Raw genomic sequence first — 26,553 nt, 5'->3', positions numbered from 1 at the left:
TATGTAAAATGAACAGCAGAATTTTATACTAGAAATTTACTTAGAAATTTGTCGAAAATATGTTACATGACTGTTTGAAGGTTTGTGCTTTGTAAGCATTTTTTTCATGTTGATATTAAATTCACTGATGATTACGTCCATCACTTTTACCAACAGTTATCATGATTTTGTTTTAATTGGGAGGTACATTTTAAAACATCCATGTAGTTTTTTATGTCACACATTTCGTCTGACACTTTTTCAGCTTCCTCACTGCTTTCCAAGCTTTTTTTTTTTTTTTTTTTTTAAAGCTCACATCATCAAGTACAGTTAAGATAAAATATTTTATGTTATCATTGGTGTCTTCAGTACATAAATCTTCATCAGTTTCTAAATATTTTTGCACCTGAGCACTACCGCTGATCAATCACACAATAGGAAATTTATCTTTGTTACCCATGTGTACAAGCCACAAGGTTGTTTATGATGTAAATAATCTATGAACTTTAACTTCAATACATTGACACATTTTACCAGCTGTTCACAGTTTCCACAAGCAGCTTGACAAAGAATGTGCAATAAAAACAGGTTTAAGGAACCTTGAAGCTTCTGCAACTTAAACAATTTATTTTTGTCAGTAGTATTTTCAGAGGTAATTCAAAACTGGACTTTTAAAGTCTGCTTTTTTAAAACAGTGCTGAGCACAACTTTGTGATACAGATTTATCAGCTTTTATTATCCACTGAATGCTGTTCAATTACATTGACAAATTTTTTGCCAGCTGACCACTGTTTCTGCAAGCAGCTTGGCAAAGAATATGCCATAAAAACAGATTTGTTTAAGGAAACTTAAAGCTTCTAACTATACCTTGATCCACATGCTGTTATACTGAAGTTGCAAAAGGTAGGCAAATGTAAAACTGAAATAAATGAAATTAGTATAACTAATTTGAGCAGTCAGCCATTTTGACATTGAGATTTGCATCCTCCATGACTTTTTAGCCCACCAGCGGCCGAGCAGTAAAGTCGCTGAACACTGGTAGTTCGGTCCGAGGTTCGAATCCCGCGAACGGGCTGGCTGCATGGGTGTTTTCGTGGTTTTCCCCATGTGTAACGTGTATACGAGCCAGTTTCCCTTAGAAAGTCCTCCACGAAAGGCATCCCTCCTCTTAGGCAGATAGCCCTAGTGTGCTTTGCCATAATTAAATACACCACACCACACCAAATACACCATGACTTTTTATTGTGGTGCCAGCTGTCTGATAAAGCTTTTGGATTGATGCTTTTGAAGCATCTTGTTTTTTTTTTGTTTTTTTTTTTTTTTTTTGCCTTTTAAATTAAAGTGGTTGTTCAAACTCTCCTTCCATGTTACAACAAAGTAGCATGGTGAGATGTGTCCTTGCCACCAGAGCGCTTTTCTCTTTTGAAGCATAGGAATTTATTAGGCAAAGTTCAATTAAATAACACAGTTATAGCATCACATCCTTCACAAATTTCAATTAGCAATTTTATCTAGTCTGTTACACGTTGTATTAGTTACTCATTTTTCTTTACCATGAATAGTCTTAAAAGTAATGTTATGTCTTTGCTTAAATTTGTCTAACCATTTCATGCTTTGAAATTCTGTAGTCACAGACATTTGAAATTTCTTTTGCCTTTTCTTAAAATCGTACTCCACTTATAGGAATATTGTTTGCTATTACAGAACAAAACTAATTGAAGCACTACTATAGCAATTTCACATGCTTCAATTTTTTTTTAAATTTTGCAGTTTTGGAATGTTTATTTGAGTTAGTAATCCACCTTATTTGTATTTCTTCTCTATCCTTTAACCCTTGACTTATTTGCTTTTCACTTATTTGAAATTTCTGCCTCAAATCTCTCAAATTAAGCTTTTCAATTTCTGCTACATGAATTACTTCAACATTTTGTTTTAATGTTAATATATTCCTCTTTGAAGCCATTCTAGGTAGCATATGTAAAAATAACACACAACTCCCAAACTACGCTTTTTTTCCTCTCCATTCCTACCAAGAACTAAGAATGATAGAAGTTTCCACTCTGTTCACATTGTAAGATTCCTGTGCCTTGGCAGGGGATCCAGTCATCGTACTACTTTTTCTTTCCCATTGGTTCCTGTTTAGATTGCCTTATGACTTGCTAGGACTATTTTCTTCCCCGTACTGAGAACTGTAGCAAGAATGACTGGATTTTGAATTTTATGTATGTGAAATATCCTTTTGATTGCACCACAGTTTGGTTCTTCCCAATGTACTGTACCCTTTTTCCCTACTGAAAAGAAATTTAATTAACTTTTCATTTTATTGTTCCCTTATCACAAAACTATGTTTCACTAAGCACATACTTGCCTTTAAAACATCAGAAGATTACTAACGAAAAATATTTCTATTTTTATTTCTCTACCGTTGTTTTATTTTTGAAACTTTTTTTAGTGATCCTTAAATAAAGTATCTCTTAATAAGAGCAAAATGCATTAAGGCCTTATTCAAAGGGACTGGGACCAACGGAGTTGTTCCTTAACACTCCGAGCGTTACGAGATCAGCCTTGAAATTTCAAAGTTCCTCAGAATGTCATGAATAAGTGATATTTTCTTGATTTTAATTAAAAAATGACTCTTTCATTTTGTTCTCTGATTCCTTTTCTTCCAATGTAATCCAGACTGAAATCAGATATATTAAAAGGAAGCAGAAATTTTCATGTGTAATGGATATAGAAAGCAGCCTTCTGTACTGAATTTTCCGGCCGTAATGCAGAGAGGATGAAATAAAGGTATTCCTTACAGGAGATACTACTTATGAATAAACTGAGTAATGCATTATAAAGTGAATTTAAATTAATTTTGAGTTCTTTTAAAATGCTGTCTCCGCCTAAACCTTGCAGAAACTCCTGGGTTTGGGCAGGTGATCCTCTAAGTTTTTGCAGCTATGACATGTATATGTAAAGTTACTGTACACAAATTGCTGAATATACATGTATGACTTTCACTGTGAGGCATGTAATGTAAACTCAAAATTTCTGCCTGGTTTGGAAGCAGTTTTGAGGACCTATTTTACCTTGTTTACCTAGTTGGAATATCAACCACCATCCATTTCTTTGGAGGTAAAACACACCATTTAGTGTGATAGAATAAAAAAAGAAAGTGAAACTGATTTTTTTGTTTGTTTTTATATAATGTTGTTGATTAGTGTAATTTTCATGTATATAGAACAGATTCTAAAGATGATTTTTTAGAACAATTTGAGAGATTATGTAGTGTTTCTAGTGATAGGGATATTATCCTCCTATCAGGGTAAAAAACAGCAATATCATTATTCCTGTAAGATTATAGAAAAAATGTAGAAGATACATATAGTTCTCTAGCTAGTCAAGAGGATGAACCCTGGAATTTTAGAAGCTTGGAAAAATAATTAAAAGTTCCATTTATAAAATGTTTTCATTATAAAATACACAGAGTAAAAGAGAACAGAAAAAATAATTTTACAAGACTCATTTGTAATTTTTGTTCTAAAAAGTATTTTTTAATTATGCATATACAGAGTGCTCAAAAAAAATTCCCCTTTATATGAACCCCTAACGACCTATCTGCTCAACCAATCAAAATGAAATTTTATTTATTCTTATTTAAAGGTATGCACATGAGATTTTTATGATTTAAACCAATAATACTGTCCCAGTTATGATTACAGTGAAAAGATTTCAAAATTTTCAAATGGCAACACCTTTTTTTTTTTTTCTTTTTCTTCTGTTCAAATGAATCACTTTGAAAAATCATAAATGATATTAGAACAATACATGTATAATGAAAATTACAAAGAAGATCATTATAAAAAAACAGTGACAACACAAGAGAGAAGAGGGAAAAAAACTTTTATAGGAATTCCAAGTTTTCAATGTGCCCACCTTTGCACACAGTAATGCATTACATAACATTGTTGACATTCAATATTGTTGCAGCCATTGCAGGACATTGTTGGCAATATCACATGTGGAATCCTTAATATTTTATGGATTCCACCTGTGATATTGCCACCTTAATATTTTATGGCATCTTTCAATTCTGACAAATCTCATGGATTTGATGTGTACATCTTAGATTTCAAGTAACCCCAGAACCAGAAATCCATTGGAGAGAGCTCAGGAAATTGCAATGATCACGAAGCTGCAAAGTTACAGGACTGTATTTCTAAAGTGCTGTTGTAACACTTGCCAAACACAGGTGGCGACATGGAGAGGAGCACCATCTTTTTCATGTATAAAATGTCAATGACAGTTAACTGCTGCAGTTCTGGAATTATGCAATTCTGTAACATTATTGTATACCAAGCACTTGAGATGGAGCACATTTTCATATTTGTGGAAGCGACCTCTCCAAAGTCATTCAGACCGAGATCAAATGTGCTTGCAATGCCACACCACGCAGTCGCTTAAGCTTCATGTAAAGTCATAGTACCATTTAGTGAGAATTTTTGTCAGCTCAATGAATGCAGTTTTGGGAGTTTATGTTGCGAGATATGGAGAAATGCACCTCATCCATTCATAATATCCACAGCGGCCCCCACACTTGCTATTTTCATCATATCTGATGAAGTATGATATTGATCTCTTATTTGCAAATGTTTTATGTCAGCAATTTCCATCATATGTGTATAGTTCCAATGCCATTTATGATTTCTCAATGTGCTGATCAATTTATATAGGAAAAAAGTAGGTGTTGTCATTCGAAAGTTTTGAAATTTTTTCACTAACCGTAACCATGAGGGCTCTATTGTTTTAAATCATCACAGTCTCAAATGCATATTTTAAAATATTGATATCTAAAATTTCATTTTGATTGGTCAAGCCGATAGGCTGCTTGGGATTCATATATCAGGGATTTTTTTAATACCATGTATGTAACATATTTAGGGAAAATATCAAAGTTACTTGAATGTTAACTGTTAAAAAAGTTCAAATGGTTTAATTTTTAGAACTTCCTTTAAAAAAAAAAAAAAAGCCAAATTTGAATATATTTATATGCTGTGTACATGCAAAGAAAGATTTCTCTCTCTCTCTCTTTTTTTTTTTTTTTTAATTCTGTTTTTCCCCTATGATGTCTAGATGAAGATCTTTTCCAAAATGAAAAAGTTCAGTCACTCCTACATGGTTCTGTATCTTTCTTGTTAAACCTTAAAAAAATAGATCTTTCTAAAGTAATGTGGAAGAATTTAAATGGATATGATAACTTGTAAGTATATGCTTTTTATATTTATAGATTATATTAAATGACTTATTAATATTTTATGCTTTTATTTGCATTAAATATTTATAGTAAAATGTATGCATTATATTGTGTCTGAAAACTGAGCAATTAAGATCTGTCCTGTTGTTGCATTGTTGATATTTGTTTATGTTCTTCAAACTGAATATTCTAGCTGCAAGTGTAGTGCATTGACTTTGTGGCACCTTTTTGTTAATGAGTCATCACTGAGCACTAAACATAAATGTTGACATGGAATCTGACTAGGTGATGACAACCTTAATGATAAATAATGCTTCCTGAAAAGAATGATAATTTTATTAAATCTAGAATAAACACATAAAATGGTATAAATGCAAAAGTACAAAGTAGACTTAACCAGATTAATTTCAGATTACACAGATATAATAAAACTTAATTTCCTTTAACATTGCAAAAAATGCTTTTGGCAGGTGCTGCATATAAATTTAATAAAACAGGAATCTTCATGAGGTCAGCCAGTGCCATGCTAGTATTTACTTCACCACCACATTGCTTAGGGTATCTGAAAATCTAGGAGAGAAAATTGCTGGATTGATTTACATTCGTTCAACTTATTTGCAAGAGCATTGTTGCATACCTATTCACAACATGATTTACACAGGCTACCACATATGGTACTTAGGTGCATATTTGGCAATTAGCATTATTTTAAGAGAAAAATACTTTTTCTTCAAAAGATATGCACACTGTACAGTCAATACTTAATAAAAGAAAATAATTCCAGTTTTACTGGAAATATTATCATAAAATCCATATTGAGAAAAGAAATTCACAATTTTAAATATTTGCTATAATCCCAAAACACTTGAGTATCAAAACTCTTGAAAGTATTCTAAGAATTTCTAGTTTTTATTAAAGAAATAAAAACTAGATAAATAAAAACTAATAAAAATAAATAGTAATAATAATAATCTAAGTAAATAATAATCTAAATAAAAACTTAGATTCTATATCTGAATTAAGTATGTATTTGTCAGAACATATTAAGTTAAATAAAATTCTTCCACATGTAATGTAACAAGTGAATGTAAGGGACAGAAATTTGTATTTTTTTTATTATCGAGATTTTATCTAGAAAATATGAGAAACTTGAAAATATAGCTAAATTCGGCAGTAATATACCAAATCTGATAACCCAACCCGCCATCTTACTGTCAAAAGAAGCTCTTGAAGCTGTAAAACATTATAAATGTGAAATTTCTTTCATTGAATCTAACAAAACAATGGTATCCATTGTCGCAAAATATGTGCATATGTGCATTAAAAGATCGGAAATGTGCATTGCTTAGGACCAAAAATAGCGCAAATTTTAGGGTTAGCAATTTCTTATTCATAAAAGAAGATTTAAAGTAAAAAAAGGTAAAATTAATAAAAACAAGTACATAAACAAAAAAAAATTGTAAAAGTAATTGTTATTATTATTCATTACTGTAGAGCAAAACAAAAGGAATATTTTCAAAAACATACTAATAGAAAACTATTTTCTGTGTTTTTCAAACTTGTGTTTGATATAGTTTGAAATTTTTTATGATCTTATTTGAATTTTTTTTCACCTTTAAACTTATATAAGGTTACCAAAATATAACTGTGATAGCAACATTGCACATGTTTGTAACTAGGAATCATGCTAAAACATCATTAACTTGGGGTTTCTCACACAAGTAGTGACAACAGTCTATAGTTCATCCTCGGTGATAATTTATTTATTTATTTTTCTATTTACATGTTCCTATGATTTTCATGATAGGTGATTACAATGAATAAGGAGTATACATAGAATTTTAAGAAGGGGAAACTGCAGTTGAGGCTGTTGGCATGCCTTTAAAGATGATGCTTTGAGTAAATCATAAGTATTGTAGGGCTTTTCTGATTCAAAAATAATAACATATGTGTTGAAGATATGTCATAAGCAAACCATCCCACCAATGAGCAAAATTGGGCTCTGCCAGTGATTGTGTTGTTAAGGCCACTAACCACTGTAAATTCGACTTGGATTCAGTCTCAGGCAAATGGGCAGGCTGCATGTTTGATTTTAGTGGCTTTTCCAATGTATAAGTGAATATGAACCAGTTTCGATTAGTCCTTCATGAATACATGCCTTCTCTTAGATATCTCTTGTGTGCTTTGCAATCTAACCTAATCTAGCCTAATTTAACCTAAAATGAGAAAAGTATTGGAAGAATGTGATATATGAAAGAAAATCATTGGAATATCACTAACCAGATTACTAAAGAAACAAATATATCTTAGTACCTGTACAAAAATTTTATCTAAAAGTTTTGTTCTTCTCTTACTTGCACTGAAAGAGAATGAAAGGCAAATAAATTCATCTTGTAACTTGAAATAGGAATTCCATGGTGACCCATATTTCCTTACCAGACATCATGACTGGACATGTATCATGGTGTTATAGGTAAGAACCAAAAATAAAACAACCACCAAGCCAGTAAAAATATTCAAATTCACCAAGATCCAAAAACGCATGTTGCAATTTATGATCTTTTTTCGTATTTGTATTTTTTTATTCTTATTTTTTACATTTAACAACATTTGATACGTGATTTTTACTTACCATTCTTGATGAATATCCACAGGAATGCTTGGAATTCTTTTCCATTTTGGTTTTCACACAGAAACTTTATTTACAGTTATTTACAACAATTGTATGCTTACAGAAGAACATTCATCATGTTTCTCTGGTTGCCAGTACATCTGTATTAAAAATCCGCTTGTTAAGAAAAATATAACAAGCTAAAAATAAAAAAAGCTGCATCCTCTCATGGCCAGTTACATAAACTGTAACAAAGCATATTGGAAGTTGATCAGAAGATATCAAGATGTTAATTTGTCTTTCATCAAGGAAATGTACTAAAAAATGTGTTCTTTTCAGATAGAAAAGGAACCAAAATGTTTATCATAATATTTTATAGTAATTGCTTGAGGTTATGCAACAAAAATGACCTGAATTATGGACAAGTTGAGAATTGGTTCTTCCACTATGAGAATGTTCTCTCTGGCACATATGGCTCAATAAATATGTCTGGAAGTTCTTAATATAGCACTTGTATTTCACTCACCCTACTCACCAATTTTGCCTCATAACTTTTCTGTAGTATAAAGAAAGAAGCTTTCAAAGGACATAGTTTGGTGATGTTGGTGAGGTATAAAAATGTACACAGTCAAGAATTCCAAAACTCTTTCTAGCAGTGCCCAAAAATTTAAGACAAATTTATTGATCTGGGTGGATAATAGTGTGGAGGGAATTAAAATGTTTAAATTTAATGTAATTGCCTAAAATTTATTTGAATTACTTTTGATATCTTTTAAATATTGATTTGTTGATTAATTCTAAACATTAATTCTTTTTTTTTTTTTTTTTTTTTTTTTTTAATTTCAATTTTTTTCTTCTAAAACCAGTTTGATCAATTGATTGAAATGGTATCTGTTTAATTTTCTTTTCATCTCGACTTATAATTTTTTTGTACTGGATTTAAAATACTGTCAATGGTTTCTTTTTTAATCATTTGATAATGGTCTAGAAACCAGTCTTGAAGAAATTTTTTGTCCTTCTTAAAACTCAGTTCATTTTTCACCATTTCTTTCATATAAAGAAGCATTTCCTTAGTTTTAACCTTTATTAGATTTTAAATCCAGAAAATTCACCACTGTCACTCGCTGTTCCAGTAAAAAGCAAACATGATTATTAATTATAGTTTTACAACCCTATTAAATACGAATTTCATTGCTTACATTTGAGAGACTCTGCAGATTTTACATACTGGCAAATTTTTTACCTTCTACCATATTTGTACAGATGTGTGTAAATTTTTATATATGAAATTTTTTCTACTAATACAGTGTAAACTTTTATAAAATATTTATTTTCATGGCATTTATTAATATTGAATCTCTGTTTTCTAGATTTTTGCTGACATTTTTATGGCTAGTTCTTCCTCAGCATACCATGTAAATTTCTAAAATACTTTTAAATACCAAATCTACAGAACCATAGAAACAGTTAAACAACTTACTATCCCATATACCTTTTAGCTGCAGGAATCCAGACTTAAAAGTGAAGGTTTAAAACAACATTTTTATTAGCATGTCAGTCCGTCAGTTACACAAAATTAAAAATATAAAAGAACACAAAATTCTATTGCTTATGGAAAATTCAGAGCAAATGTTTAGGTCAAATTAAATGTGAAATACCAATTAACACATCTAATTAGCCTTGACTAACGCTGTATTCATGAAGCAAAGGCACTTGCTAAAGCAGATAAATTCACTTCAAAAGCTGGAAAGCATAGAGTAGCAGTCAACAATTGCTGCCTAAAGCTGTCTGTCTAAACTCAAGTCTGTCTATACTCAGTGCTTATTATACTTAACAAATTTGCTTGCTGGTGGGAGTAGGCAGAAGTAAAAGTGATGCATAGGTGGATTAATAAAGTAATTGGGTTAATTAATATAAATCCTGATAACTACATATAAAGATATTTTTATAACTAACTATTTCGTTATCAGATTCTTCAGATTCAGATGGAAACATCAAGTTAGGCTCAAATATTGTGAATTCAGCTATTTTATTAATATGAAATTGCTTCTCATGGATACTCTTTCTGTTCTGGAAGTAGTGAAATAAAACGGAAAGATAAATAGATAAATAAATAAAAGACTTAATGAGAAAAGTTTGTATATTATGTTTCATTTGATATATTGGCTTAATGATATATTAAGATATCATTTGATATATTGGCTTAATGATATTTGATATATTGGCTTAAATATGAAAAGGATTTAAAAATATTTTCTCTTGTCAAACTTTTACATTTAGGAAACTCTGATAACTGAACTTCTTACTTTCTTGTGTTTTTGTTATTATTATTATTAATTTTTTTCAAGGTAGAGTTAGCATTATTTGCCACTCTAAAATTTATATATTTTTTTTAATTCTTTAACTTTCAGAATCTGACTTAGTTGAAGATAATTGTAAATCATATTTCAAAATCTGTTTAATATTTTGTTTTAAAATTTTATAGGTTTTTAGAGGTGTTAAATCAGTTTGAGGCTGTTTCTTATGGAGATCATTTGTTCGGAAATTTTCTACTGCTGCCACTTCAACAAGGCTTTCCCAGTCGATGGAAAAAATTGTTATTAAATGATCATTCTCAGGCACTGTGCTTTTTAGGAGTACCTTTATCTAAGGTGCATAATTACATTTCTATATTTTGATGTAATGAAAAGTTGTGATGTTCTTTGTGCATATTTCATTAACAAAATTTTTTTCCCGTTTCATAGCTGATAGTTCCTTTGAAAAATTACTTAGAGCCTTATGAAATGGAATTTGAAGTTTTAGTTGCATATTTTAAAGTACTGTCATCAGGTAAAAGAATCTTTTTCTGAATTTTGATTTGCTATCAGAGTTAATTTACATTTGTTCTTTCATTTCAACTTCAGCTATCACAGTTTTTTAATTGTTTTTCATATTCTTATATTTAAATTTATTTATAAACATACTGATTACCTAATTTCATTAAATATTTTTGGTTTTTTAATTTTGTTTTGTTTTCTTTTCTTATTTTATGTAGTTCCAGTATAATTTTATTTTGAAAGCTTTTCCTGAACTTTATGCTTTAGTTTTAATTGTAATGTGTAATAATCTACTTTTTCTGGAGTTTTAGGAATTAAAAACATTTTAGTTATTAGCTGTTTAATTATTGTTAAATAACTAAAAGTTATCTTTAATCATTTTAGTCATATAGACAGTTGTAAGAGATTTGAGATCTTCTAACATAATCTACCACATCATAACTATTGTTCTGAACAGAAGGAACATATAACAATGGTGTGGTGGTGTGGTGTATTTAATTATGGCAAAGCACACTAGGGCTATCTGCCTAAGAGGAGGGATGCCTTTCGTGGAGGACTTTCTAAGGGAAACTGGCTCGTATACACGTTACACATGGGGAAAACCACGAAAACACCCATGCAGCCAGCCCGTTCGCGGGATTCGAACCTCGGACCGAACTACCAGTGTTCAGCGACTTTACCGCTCAGCCGCTGGTGGGCCCCATATAACAATGAAAAATATTTATAACCTCTAAGTATTTATCTGCAATGGAATATTTGTGATGAAATATGAATAAGTATTAATTTAAAAATCTAAGTCTTAAAAATTATGTTTTAATTAGACTATTTTATATATTTCTTATACAGAGATGACGGTTTTTTTCAAATTTTTTGTAATTATTATTGCTTTGTACATTTTGTTATGTACAAATGGGTGTTAAAACAATTGTTACTGAAAATTCTAAGTTGAATACCATGACTACTCTACGTGTATTAGCAAAAGTGAATGATCTAAACTTACAAGTGTATTTATATCACAATCAATATATCATATCGTTATGAAGTTTGAACATAGATAGATAGTTTTAATGCATTTATATATGATTCTTTTTTTTCCCATAATGTAACGTGAAAATCTAGAGGAACAACAAATTGAAGAAAGAATTTTGCCCTCCAACAACAAATCAAAGAAAGAGTTTGCCCTCCAACAACAAATTGATGACAGAGTTTTTGCTGTTGCCCAGGAAGTTGATATCTTAAAGAAATTCATAGTGATGGCAGGAAGCAATTCTGATGGTTATAAATTTTTACCCATGCCTTCTCGTCCCTCTCTAAAGCTATCTACATATGATGGTAAGGTCTCCTGGCAAATGTATAAGACACACTTTTCTATAGTGATGGATGCGAATGAATGGGTTTCTCAAGTTAAGGCCTGCGATGTTGCCACTTCACTGAGAGTAGATGCAGCAGATATTCTTCAGACTCTACCCAAAAACCGGAGGCTAGACCTTTGAAGCTCTATCTAGCGCATTAGAGCTGTGCTTTTGAAAAAAATGTTTAAAAGATTATAGCAAGCTATAATTAAAATCCTGTCAACATTAGTAACCCATGGAAACACTCAAGGAGCTTGCCAGAGATGTTGAAAGGCTGTCTTGTCTTGCCTTTTCAGAATGCCTGACAGAAACTGCCCTTGCAGTAATTCATCGGTGGCATCCAGGATCCTGAAATGCAGAAAGCACTGTGAATGGCAAATGTAAAGGACTTAAAAAGCACTGCAGTGCAAGTAATAAATTTTGAGGCAATCCAGTAACCATTTTGTAGACACCGCCACATAATCTACAGATCCAAGAGTCAGTGGATCAAGTGACTGCTCGTCTAGATTATTTAACCAGACAAGTCAATACCTTCATATGGAATAGAAGTGACAAGAAACCACCCAAACTGCAAACTGAAGGCCACATTTGAAGGAGCTGCAGAATGTTAAGATGGCAGATGATGCTTCCAAGATCCCAGACCTACTTAAAGAATTAGTTAGCAATTAAACGGGATGCCACTTCGGAATAATGAAGGCATTGCATAGAGTTCAAGAGTGCTTCTATTGGAGTAATATAAGGGCTGATGTGCGAAAGTGACGCCTGTGCAGGTCAGAAAGGACTGAAGAAATGCTGCCGAGAGAATCCACACTGTTATGATGTTGGAGTGCCTTTTGAATGTATCCTGAGACCTCTGCCACAAACTGTTGATGGCAACAAATACCTGTTGTTGTCATTAATTACTTTACCAAATGGCCTGAAGTATATCCTATTCGTAATCAAGACGCTGTCATGGTAGCAGAGGTAATGATAGCATTGGACTTCCATGTTTGGAACACCTATTCAATTACATTCTAGTCAGGGAAGAAGTTTTATCTTGGCTCTAATTAAAGAACTGTACTCTGCATCGATAAAACTCAAATGACACCTTTACGTCCCGAGTCAGATGGCATAGTAGACAGGTTTAATCAAACCATCTCTAATATTCTCATTGGTGGTTTCCAAAGGAACAAGAAATTACCACTGTTCTGACTGGCCAATCATTGTGTTTTGTTCACAAGACTACCAGCCACTTGCCATTGCAGATGCTTTTCGGTTGTGACCTTTCTCTGCCTTGTGATCTCTTGTTTCATTGTCTTCAGATGTGGCTTCATCGCCTGAGGACTACATCCAAGATCTCCAGGCATGGTTTGAAGTGATGCACAGTTTTGCACGAGAGCAAGTCAACTTGGCAATCTATCAAATGAAGGCCCAATATGATATAAGAGCTACAGGATATCAATGCTACGAAGATGACAAGGTGTGGTTATAGAATCTGATTTGACAGAAAAGACTCACTTCTAAATTAGAGTCACCTTGGGATTGTCCTTGCAGAGTCCTAAACAGGCTGAACGATGTTGCCGTTCAGATCCATATGTCATCAAATTTTAATCCTAAAAAATTAAAAATTTTAAATGTTGGTTCACTTTTCAAACTGTTGCCACCAAATATTACTGTTCTGTATTATATTTAAAGAAATTAAATAATGAAGAATCTGCATATATGTATTTATGTTTCTCGTATTGTGATAAGAGGACGGTACCTAGAGCCATCAAATTTTGTATAACTTACGTTTCCACCTAAATGTGGGCATTTGAAAGCTCAATTTTGGAATTAAGTTTGTTATCTATTTCATATTAGCGAACTTTAAAGAAATTTTTATTAATAAATTCAACAATTTCAAAGCGAGCAATGACAACACTGTACGGGGGGGGGTGAATATTTTTATCTCCAGCGAGTGAGACTATGTATCGGAAATTCCAAAGATATGCTCATTTAAAAATTATTTTTGATATTGCTGTTGAACTGAATTTTATGATTTAAGTGCAAAGAACATGATATTTAATAAATAAAGGTAACCCACAAAATGTTAAAATAAAATACCCCTTTGGGCATAATAATAAAATCTTTTTTTAATTACATTTTATTATTATTATTTTAATTTGCTTCAGATTTGGGGCTAATTTTGATTAAGAACTCAGAAATATAAAAGTTTTGCATTACCACTGGACAAAGCATAAGTATTTATGTTCCAAATTTAATCTCAGAAGTATAAACAAAATAACTCAGAGATATAAACAAAATATGTCTCCACTCAGCAAGACATAATACGTTTGTCTTTCAAATTCAATCAACAAACTGTGCTATTTAAAAGAAATGTGTTGATAATGGTCTAAATAAAATATTTTCATCTTCCATGCCGCAGTTTGTTGACATTTGGCAAAGCATCATTTTCAATTTTTCTTTCACTTTTTTTTAAATTAATAAACAAACTAAGCTCTTCAAAAGCAATAAATGCAAATTCTTTTCAGTTGTTATTAAATACTAACTGAATCTGTAAAATTGCATTAAAATCATTACATATTTTTTTTTTAATTTGTGCACTCACTTATTTTTTTGGGGATATGATTATGTTATTTACTAAAATTATTGTTTGAGTATTGCATTGATTTGCCTTAGTAAGTATGGCTTCCTGTCCAGAAATTGTAGAGCCCAGGGTACTCAGTCTTTGGGAAGAGGCCAATGTTACAAATTGTGTACATAAATAGATGGTTTTAGTGCTTTTTTTTTTTTTTTTTTTTTGTATATTGTAACATGAGAGACAACAAAGTTATGTTGACTATACTATTAAACTTATAAAATGAAATAATGAACCGAGTACCAAATGAAAGGAGTTCCCATATCAATTTAGATCCAGGTTATCCACTAAAGCACTGCAAGCACTTTTTGGTGCAGAAGTCATTGGAAATGCTCATTTGCTGACGACTAATATCGTTATCAAGTTATGTACTGTTTGTTAATGACCATATATTGCTCACTCCATTCTTATACCCTTCCCTCCCCCTTTTTTTATATATATTTAAACCTAGCAATGTGCAGAGGTATAAATAATAATAATATAATTGCTTTCCCACTGAATAAATATTTGTTAAATTATACATAAACATAGAATATACTTAAAATAATTGCTTTACAGAATTTTGTATATGCTAAATTAAATATGAAAATTTTTTGAAGCAGTCAACAACATTCAATATAACCTTCAAGCAGCACACTCATGCTATGATTCTGTACATTTATTGCGATTCTTGCATGCTGTACTGCAGTAGTCCAAAGCTCAAATTATGTGCAGCCTGAATGCACAATCTGAAAACTGCTCATGGGCCAGAATTTGTTTTAACAGAATGAAAATATTTTATTAACAAGATAAAAAGTACTTTAATAAATTTTTAATTTTGCTCACTAAATATTTATTACAGCATATGTAAATAATAATAACATCAGGAAGGAGAAAGAATTTAAACTTATATTTATTTTCTATCTGAAATCTAAAGTTTGGTACCTAAAAGGTGTTCCTTTGAGTTATATTCTGTTATACAAATATATTGATAACTATATATAAAATTTTTAGACTGATATTTATTTAAAATAGTTTAAGTATTTTAAATAAATGTTAAGTAGCTTACTTTGATTTAAACAAAAATTAAACAAATTATAAAAACTTTTTGAGTTTTGAGAGAAAATTTTCCAAGCAGGACAAAACTTGAGAATAAATAATAAAAACTTAATCTCTTTCTCTTATTTATTAATCTTTTCTTCAACATATAAATAAAAGTATTTTTGTTTGCTTGTATGTAAACAATTAGAAACTTCTTTTATTTCTTTCTCTAATTTGGTACTGGATCGTGTTTGATTCTCTTAAGGTTTGTAGTTCTAGAGTTAAAATAAGTAGAAATTATCTCCATCATGTATTATAGATGCTCATTGGTCAATTGAGTTCTTTTTTTAATTAATTTTCAACAGTAAAAACAAGCTGTTCATGTAATAAGCATATTCCAAACAAAGCGATTATTCTTATTGCAAACATTCATAATTGAGCTTATTTATATTTTAACAAGTACACAGTTGATAAAGTTGAAACACATTAATACAACAAGTATACATTTTAAGTGTATTCAGGGGCTGCCAGTTTAAAACCACTGTTTTTTTTTTTTTTTTTTTTTTTTTTTTTTACATTTGGTTAGGTTAGTCCCTTTCCCCACTTTCTGCCAATGGCATTTGCATTCGTAAATGCTTCTAGGAAAGTGCTTGCTACCTAATACACGTAATAGATGATACTTTTCAAGAATACTTCTTAAAATGTTTTGTTCCCATGATCTAGTGTGCTGATCTTCTAATTTACAGACAAGTATACACAACTATGGCATGAAAATTTATTAATTTTATCATTAGTATACAAAGAGGTCAGTTGTTAGCTTTAAAAAGTTGGCTGCAGCAAAATGTGCAAAAAACTTGATCTTTTTCAGTGGCATGGAATATATATGTCAGTGGCATGGGAAAATATATCTTTTTTTTTTTTTTAATCTTTTGCTTGTGCAAAATGTGTGTTATATATCCAGTTTATGTTGTTGAATACCTTTTCTCCAGTCTGGGAAATGCTCAATTGTCAATATCAAATGTCAATTAATTATTGTTCACAAACTTTCTCAAAGGTTGTCATCTCTCATTGTGTATTATACTAGTAATGTAATGTTCTTTTGTATTTGTCATTATCTTGCAAAAGTTTATTACTAGTTCATGTTAGCTGCGAAAATGGAATCATTTGTGTTATGAAGAATATTGGATACTTCTCCCCTTTTGTACAATCTAACATTTATTTATTTATTTATTTTTAAGTTAGTATTTGAACTTTCATTTTGACTGCTGTGGTTTATGCAGCTTTTATTTATGAAACTGCTACATTCTGAAATAAAAAGTAGGATTTTTTTATATCTCATTACTAAATAACATGCACAAATTGCTGAAATCTGAGCAAGCATTTTCAGGATGTCTTTCATTGTGTGGTGTTTCTTGCATTATTAATCATTGGAGCTAATTTTCAGAATGTAATATTTTGCTGATAAAATGAATATTTTTTCTTGAATGATGAGTACATAATAAAAGATTTCAGGTGATTTATATAAAAGTCATTATGAATAAAATGTTACTAAAAATAACTATTGCCAAAAGTCGCTTAACATGTAAGAAAAATGTGAAGATTAACCTTGAGCTGTTTTGGTAGAGCAAGAATACAGTAATTAAAATTGTGGTATTCTGGTAATGGAGCCGAATCCCAGATGTGCAAGAAGTATGCGAGAGGTTGCAACTTCACTCCACAAACTGCACCAAATATTGTGATTCAGCATGTTTTGATCTAGATAAGTTTTTTATGTGAGATTTTCACAAAGAAACTGAGATGGATTTTATGCTTTTCATGCCAAGTAATGAAGAGTCTGTCATTTAATACTTCCAGGGAGAGGAATTATTTATAATAAATATATATATAGTATATATATATGTATATATATGTATGTAATAGGAAGAAATATTGTAGCGAGCTTGCTAAAAAGTTACCAGGAGCTGTAGCTCCATGAAATAGTTCAACGCAGTATTACTAAAATATTAACATAGAAGTAATTTTTAAAAGGGGATTACGCCCTTTTTCAAATCTGTTTCGCGATCCAGAGGTCGGCACGGTCACAGGTCTGTTTTTTAAGTTTCTTGTGTTTTATGTGTTTCTTATAATCTTTTTCTTGGTCCTAGCAAGACCCATGGCATTTGTTTTCATTAGTATTTTATTTCATTTTAATTTGATTTCAGTACCATAATCTTTATAAAGGTGTTTTATTCTTCTTTAAACTAGCAGGACCAGCCCGTATGTTACTGTAATTTTTGACTAATAGCAGACCACTATTTATTTTATTTTGATTTTAATTTTGTTTTGCTCGGAGTTACATTTACTTTTTCTTACACCTTAATGTGTTTTTCTGCGGATGCGTCGGGAAATTGGAACAGAGAATTGAAGCTCCAAAAAGATTTTTTCGGGACAATTCATATTTTTTAAAAAAAATTTTTCGTCAAACAAGAGCTTCAATTGTCTGTTTCGGCGAAACGCGTAATTGTGTTTGGCCTAGTTCGACATTCAACTATTTTTCCCTTGAAAAGCCTGGTTGAAGGTCCAATTGGGCTAATTTACCATTTTCCACTTTGTAATTTTTATAATTTTTGTAATTTTGCAATTTATGTTTTAATTATAATTTTGCAATTTATGTTTTAATTATTTTTTAATTTTATTTTGTTTTAACTTGTTCTGTCGATCTGTTTTTATATGTATTAACTTTTCACATGTCACAGCGATCAAATTAGTTTATTCGTGCATTCACATGTTTTCCGACATCGATTTTAACAGTTTTATTTCGCATGTAAGCTGTTTTTTTCACTTTTCCATGTTAATATTTTTTAAAAATTACTTCTATGTTAATATTTTAGTAATACTGCGTTGAACTATTTCATGGAGCTACAGCTCCTGGTAACTTTTTAGCAAGCTCGCTACAATATTTCTTCCTATTATTTAATATTTTTGCAGCGTTTTGTACAAAAAATTTTTAAGACCAAATAGGTCTTACGTCACATTACTTGTTAGATTTTCAATTTTTATTTCGATTATATATACCGTAATTTCCGGAAGAAAGGCCGCATCAGCGTAAACGCCGCACTTGAGAAAAATGGCGTGAAAAAAATTAAAATTACACACAAACGCCGCATCAGCGTAAACGCCGCAATAGATTAAATTGCGCGTGACATCATCGTGGGCCGTATAGATACAAAAACTCAACCTAAGTCCCGATATATGACATACCAGTTAAGAAAAATGCATGAAATGAAACCATAACTCAAAAATAAATTAAAGGTAAGAAATTTATAGCTTCTATGCCGTTTAGAGACATTTTCAAAAATTTTCCGCTCCCTTCTTACTTAAAAACTATCCAACAAGTACTTGTACCCAAACTGATGGGATTTGTATTTGGCAGAATGCCAAGAAAAATCCATTCATACTGAAGAGGAAATACATCAGAGTTCGTTATTGCGAGGCAGGTGGAGTCGTGTCCGCCTTTGAAAAAAATTGCAGAAAAGTTAGGGGTGGAAAGAGGATGGGTCCTGGAAGATTCATCGAATGACAGAGCAGAGAGACTATTCAAACTGATGAGAATGTTGATTTGAAAGGGGGAAGAATGTTATTGTTCTGAGATCTCGTTTAGGGTGAATAAGGCATGTAGGTCCGTTCAAGGGAAAGAATGTAAACGAAATAACGTTCGCAAAAAGCAACTGAGTGGTCTTTTGTGTGGGAACAGCACCAGTCTATGCACAATGACAAGGCCATCCAAACTATATACAATGACCATCATAGGAAATATTTTATTTTTACTGCACCTAAACGCCGCATGGGTAGAAATGCCGCACCCGCTGAAAATTTAAGTTTTAAACACGTAAATGCCACGGCGTTTCTTCCGGAAATTACGGTATATATATGTAAGATAAAAATATATAAATCAGAATTATAACTATAAACATTAATTCTTCCTCTCTATTCTAAAATCGTAATAATTTATCTGCATTGCGTCATTCAGATTAATCATGCGATCTTACGTAACCGTTAATACCAGATGCCTCTTGACAACCAATCACCGAATTGTAAACTAAAACTTTTCTCCTCGCGTGCCTCCATCTTGCATAACTACGTACTTCAGCTTTTGCCTCTGCTCTGCTAAGATGTAATTTCACTGGCTTGCTTTCTATCCCAACAATATCAGAAATGTAAATCTTCTGTGGAAAGGCACAACTAGAGTGCCAAGTGATTGTAGCCACAAATATCAATTGGAAATAAAAATGGAATTAAAATCGCTTCTACTGCCAAGTTTAATTTACGAAGTCAACACATTTGCTTACAACGCAATCAGATTACTTCCTCTTCAATATAGGATAATACGCATCTACAGTGTTCCGTCATTTCCTTTGTGCTTTTAATATTACAATTAAGCCGGTAAGGATAGTTTCTTGCAGCCTGAAACCTCAATGGAAAATTTAATTCAGCTCTTCAAATCATCGTTTTGTGATAAATCCAAGATAATGTGAAAGAAGTTGAATCATCAAGTTTGTTTTTTCAGTGTTTAAAAAAAAATAACAGATCATTCTTCTGCTGTGGTGTTTTGCAAGTGCTTCAAAAAATAATCACGCATAGTGGTTACAGATTGAAAGTAATCTCTCGATAAATTGAGAAGTTCGAATGCCTAGTGAAAAGGAAATCATCAGTGAATTACCGTTTAGGAATTAAGCATTACAGCGGGTTCAAGGTCGATCTGAGTTAGTGTTCGCAAGTATGTGTGACAGAAAATTATTTGCACTTCCGCTTTTTCAACAGCTCAAAAATTATTACATTCGTGTGAATCTAGCTCAGGAACTAAATTATTTAATGTGCTTCGGATTCTACAGTTTTCATTTCAACTTTGGTTAAAATTTCTGCAATTTGTTTTGAGAAAATCTGAAATTCTTGTTCATTAATTTTTCTAATTTTTCATAATTATGTGTGAGCAAATTAAGTAACGAATTTTAAGCTATTTAAATTATGCATAGGGAAGGATATTAAGATAAGTTTTTATGTTTTTGAAATTTTGTTGAGAATTTTGAATACGAATTTTATAATTATTCTAAAAATGAAGTAGGTGTAAAAAAATGAGTGAAATTATTACAGATAAGTAATATGAAATTAGGGTAAATGCATGTTAAAATTTATGGGTTATTGTGTGTTAAGTATAGTATGATGAGGGTGTACTGGTTCCTTCAACAGAGGCCTGTAATTACCTCTGTACAGTTGTTCCTTTTACCCTCTTCATGCAAGATAATGTTGGAGGCTCTCATTTTATGAATGCATGTAAATTTTTTATATTATTATTATTATATTTTTTTATTATGGAATGTATTAGTGCAGTTCTCAAAGGCCAGTTACCTTAATGCAAGGAACGGAGGCCTTTTCAAGTAACTGCCTAGGCACCCTGGGCCACCAGTGCAGAGAACACACTGGTTAGCTCAAGAGGACAGCCCTATTGATGGATATGTTTGTTTAGAAGTATTGCGAGGCTTCCAGTTTGGTAAAATCAGGAATTGTAAATGAAAGATGATAACTGTGAAACCATAAATTCTGAAAATCTTAATCCTGTTATTTATGATGTTAAATTATAATTTATCACTATAAAAATAAGTATCATAAATATTTATGTGCATTGCATTTAATTATAAGTAATGATTATGTAAAAGTTTATTTTGTGAGATTCTGTAATAACAAGAACCTTCCCTGAAGAATTATGATTATGTGAATTCTCAAACAAAAAGACTTTTGGACTGAAATGCTGAAAAATTCAATAGGACTCTAAAAATTAAAAATTTATTTAAAAAAAAAATTGATATTTGTAAATTATACTTTACAGGACAAAAATTTTATGATTTATTTATTTTTATGTTTTTTCATTTGCTAGTGCTTTAACTCTCTCTCTTTAAAAAGGCTTCTCTGTCGCTACGCCTTTCTTTTTGAAGGGGGGAATATGTAAGATAAAAATATATGAATCAGAATTATAACTATAAACATTAATTCTTCCTCTCTATTCTAAAATCGTAATAACTTATCTGCATTGCGTCATTCAGATTAATCATGCGATCTTACGTAACCGTTAATACCAGATGCCTCTTGACAACCAATCACCGAATTGTAAACCAAAACTTTTCTCCTCGCGTGCCTCCATCTTGCATAACTACATACTTCAGCTTTTGCCTCTGCTCTGCTAAGATGTAATTTCTCTGGCTTGCTTTCTATCCGAACAATATCAAAAATGTAAATCTTCTGTGGAAAGGCACGACTAGAGTGCCAAGTGATTGTGGCCACAAATATCAATTGGAAATAAAAATGGAATTAAAATCGCTTCTACTGCCAAGTTTAATTTACGAAGTCAACACATTTGCTTACAACGCAATCAGATTACTTCCTCATCAATATAGGATAATACGCATCTACAGTGTTCCGTCATTTCCTTTGTGCTTTTAATATTACATATATATATATAAAACAATTGTACTTTAAATGGTTATGTACCTTGAATGTATCATTAGAGTTTGTCATTACTATTTCAGGCTGTATTTTATACCAAACTTCACCACTATTGAGAAAGTACCAGAACTGTCAATTTTGATTACGACTAGAACTAAAAAATACTTTTTTGATGTAGTCAGAATGGCAGGTTCAAAATAAACACTTGGTTTTCCTTCAGAGTGAAAAAAGAAATTAAGAGTAAAACTGCATGAGTGGTCAAAAAGTTTTACTTTGGGAAATTAAATAAAATTTTAACTGTTGAAAATTTTGGCAAGATTAAAGAAGTTATCTAGCACTTTTTTCTCATTGCATGTCAGTTTTTTTTTTTTTTTTTTTTTTTTTTTTTTATTATTTTTTTTTTATTATTGTAAGCACAGATTATGAATCACTGCAATTTTTTTTATTTTAGATAAATCTTTACTTTTGTATATATATTCCATTATTTAAAATTAGTTCTAAGTTTACACAGTTATGTATGTATATGTAGAATTTACTTTTTCTCAGTTCAGGTGTTAAATTTGAATTTAAACATATTGTCAAACCTCCTGATTACTGCTTTGTTTTCATTCCGCAAGCATGTTTACATTGAAGACAAACAGAGCTAAGTTCTTAGCAATAGCATTTTGTAAAGACGTTTATGGTGTGAAAATGAAAAGCTTGATAAAGAACTGCAAAACTTCCCTTTATGAATTCAGAATTTCAAATGTAACACTTTATCTTAACTGCTAATAATGCTATGGCAAATGAACAGAACATCATGGGCATAGCACAGAGATCCATTTTAAGGAAAACAATATTGATGAGGTGCTTGTGAACCATATTTACTTGTCTACTTATTATTGCTATTTAAGAATGGATATTATTCTAAAATTAATTGGTATTGGTTATATTAAAATTTCAATACTTTTTTTATGTAAAAGAGTTCTTTCTTGCCTCATATTTTGTTATTGTTTATTTTTTCTGTCCAATATATTTTCTCCTGAGCCAGGGCCTAGTATAGTGTAGTTGGCCTTGCTTGTAATGTTATTATTTGGATTGAGAATAAACAGTGTGTCCCAGTTTAACATGCTTTGTAAACATCTGCCTTATTCGATTTATTATTTTATTGGAAAAGTCAACTGTTAAATGACCTAATAATAGAATTTCCCCTAAATCAGTAAAAACAAAGCCTATCACATTCATAGTGTATACAATTATATTAAAAATATGTAGTAGTTTTGTATTAAATATTGTAAATTTATTTATAGTTTAGTAGTTGTTTCTGTTCAACTAGTAAAAAGTGTAAAAATTAGAAAAAGAAAATATAAATAAAATTGGGAAGACATGATATGTAATTTTCATAGCCCTTAATCCTGTATTATTGGAATTCTTCTGTAGTATGTATATTCTTATTCTTGGACTGAAAGTTCCAAATTCCAGACATATCCATTTATTAAATTTTGTTTTTTAAGTTTGTTTATATTACATTTATATTTTTAGTAGTTTATAATTTCTTATGTAAAATTATTATGAATAACATTTTTCTTAATCTAATTCATTCTCTTTCAAATCTTTCAGGTATATTAACTCATAGAAGATGCCCACTTATATATTTAATGGCTGTTCACCATATACATCATTATATATTTGCAAATCAAGATGTAAACAAAAAGTCTCAAAAAATCCTTCTGTCAAGTATTTTATGTTCCACGAAAAAGGTTTGTGCTTTCTTTGCTCTTGTTTATGTACATTGTTAAATGATATCAAATTTACTATTAATTATTTGTATTCATGTAAGATCTACTGCAAAGTTTTATCCATTTGGAGAGCAAAGGAGAATAATGCATTTTCATGCCTTTAATAATATTTATCTTGCAATATAATTTTCATTGTTACTTGTGACCTCTTGCCAGCATGATGGTAATTTTGTAGGTGCCATTTTTGAAAAATATCTTGTCCTTAGAAGTGAAGAACTCAAAGAGTGCTTGGCTGACATCTGCTTCAGTTTTTAATATTTTCCCCATCAAAAACATTTTGCAAGGAGAGAAACAAGTGATAATCAGAAGGAGCTATGTCTGGGGAGTATAGTGAGCACCGCAGAATTTTCAATCCTAGCTCTGCAATTTTCTGACGAGTCACCAAAGCAATGTGTGGTCTGGCATTATCGTGTGGCAGTATGATGTGCTTCCTATTGCAGATCGCTGAGCCCCCCTTTTTTTTACTACTTTGTTTAAATCATCCATTTGCTGACAGTATCCCTCCCAACAGAACTTTTCATTAGATTTCAAAAGCTGATAATATATTGGTCCTTGGAAGTCCCACCATATGCACAACATTCTCTTACTCAGGCTCAGACTTGATTTAAAGTTCTATGGAGCAGATTGTCCATGTTCACAGTATTTTATTTCTCTAATGATGTTTTCAGAGGTAATTCTATTTTCATCACCATTTATAATCCAGTTTTTTCCCCCCTAACAAGCAGAGATGTGTATATGACCCAGTCATGCAAATGTTTCTTATATCAGTCTTAAACCACCCATCTGGAATATTTAAAGACCAATCCTAGTTTCTGAATATTATCCAAAACGATTTTTTGAGCTTAATTAAGGTTTTACTCAATTTCTAATGTCCAAAAAGGATCTTGCTCATTCATGGTCTCTTAACAATACCTTCATCAATCAAAAATGGCTGCCCAGAGCATGGCTTATCATTAAGGTTGAATATCAGCCAAACTTTCTGGTTGATCTTGTATTTAAAATATATATTTGCTTATAACTTTTCCTGTTTACAAATAACATTATGCTTTAAGATTTCAATGTAATGTCATATTAAACCTTATGGTCAGATGACAAGGCAGTCTTTGATCATAAGCTTTAAAAACACGCATCTTGAAAGCATCTGTGGGACTATTTGGAATCAACTGCTTTTTCATTTTGGTATTTTAAACCATCAGTGCTATATATGTAAATTTATATAGATATTTTACTGATAATCTGCAAGAAAATGCAATTAATCCATCAACAAATAAAATGAAAGTAATAAATCTGTTAAGTAATAAATAAGAGCTGGTCAAAACAAAAGCTCTACATTATATTTCTGAGAGAGTTGCTACATTCCCCCCACATCAATTGCAATCTACTAGATTTGGAGGAAAGTATAAATTGCATAATAATATGTGACTGGCTCATAATTGGTGGGTTGGCTGATCTTGTCTTTCAACTATATACTGAACAAATCAACTGCTTCACCTCAAATTTATCACCTCTGTTTAGCTTAAAATTTATCAGTGAATATCATACAATATGACTTGAATTTTTCAGTTCAGTTAATTGGTACTTTTGATGATATTTTGCTGTTTGGTGAACTTTTCTATCTTCCTACTAATGCCTCATATTTACTGAAAACTTGCTACCCTTTACTAATTTGATCTTCTCTGTTTCCAATTTCCATAATAAACAAGGCCAAATCAGCTAGGTTTCATAATAAAAAGTGGACACTTGTATTAATAATTGCTTATTCTAAGCTACTATGTATATTCTGCTCTGAAGGGAAACATTTACCTGTGCTGTATGATTTTTTATTAGTGATATGTATTTAGCCACTTTGGATTCCTGTGATAAAAGCTAACAAGTGTTCGTTCCTTCATAAGCTTCTTGAAACTTCTATTGCTTAACAAGTTTATAAAATTTGTGATTATTGAAGTTTCCTTTGCAGATGCATGAAATTATTTTAATGTAAAAGCATAATAATATGTTTTATTCTATTATGAAGAAATAAGTATTCCCTCCCAATAAGTACTTATTTTATATTAGCTTTTATATATTCCTTTGTAATTTAGATTTAAAAAAATCTCTCTTTAATTTTAAAATTATAATTTGTGGAACTCTGTAAGCAAAGAAGGTCTGTGAAATCATTTTATGAATTATTGTGTTATATTTTACAAGGATAACTTTTTTATATTATATATTTATATTGCTTATAGGATGCACAACTGCATGTTCTGTTATACTCTGAAGTGAATTTGGATGCAGAACATGGTTTCATTTTGCAGAATGAGCTTTCAGCAACTCAGCATGAGCATCTTAAAAATATCATGGGAGCACCTGTAAATTTATGATAAAAATTGCTTTTGTGTAATGTAAATTTCTGTAAATTTATGGTGTAAATAAATATTATATACTAAAAATTTCTACCTTAGTTTGTTTTTAAATGATGAATATGTGTTTTATTATGTAAATAATATTTTTTAAAAATATAATTCTCTTTCTGTAATTTTTATATGTGCAGCTGTAAAAATGTTTTATTTGTGAATGTAACTTTAGTGAGGAATTATCATCCAAAAATGAAATGGGAAACAGTATTTGTGAATTTCTATAATACATTGACTGATTTTAATAAAAACCAGAGATTGAATTCATAAT

General features: G+C 30.9%; 1 protein-coding gene across 1 annotated transcript in view; it reads left to right on the top strand.

Moving 5' to 3' along the window:
• Positions 1–26,322, top strand: part of LOC118194454 (RNA polymerase II-associated protein 1) — a 101,958-nt gene extending 75,636 nt beyond the window's left edge. Inside the window, exons 29-33 of the mRNA XM_085818257.1 lie at positions 5,098–5,224; positions 10,315–10,480; positions 10,574–10,658; positions 23,711–23,850; positions 26,115–26,322. Of these exons, the coding sequence (XP_085674383.1) occupies positions 5,098–5,224; positions 10,315–10,480; positions 10,574–10,658; positions 23,711–23,850; positions 26,115–26,249 (653 nt within the window). The 3' untranslated portion in view covers positions 26,250–26,322. The remainder of the gene's footprint in view (positions 1–5,097; positions 5,225–10,314; positions 10,481–10,573; positions 10,659–23,710; positions 23,851–26,114) is intronic.
• Positions 26,323–26,553: the final 231 nt, after the last annotated feature.

The sequence above is a fragment of the Stegodyphus dumicola genome, chromosome 6, assembly GCF_044657685.1.
Source record: "Stegodyphus dumicola isolate Sdum_Otavi_A_Nest chromosome 6, ASM4465768v1".
Classification (NCBI taxonomy): domain Eukaryota; kingdom Metazoa; phylum Arthropoda; class Arachnida; order Araneae; family Eresidae; genus Stegodyphus; species Stegodyphus dumicola.
Note: the sequence above shows the minus strand (reverse complement) of the source record. Positions and strands in the feature narration are given on the sequence as shown.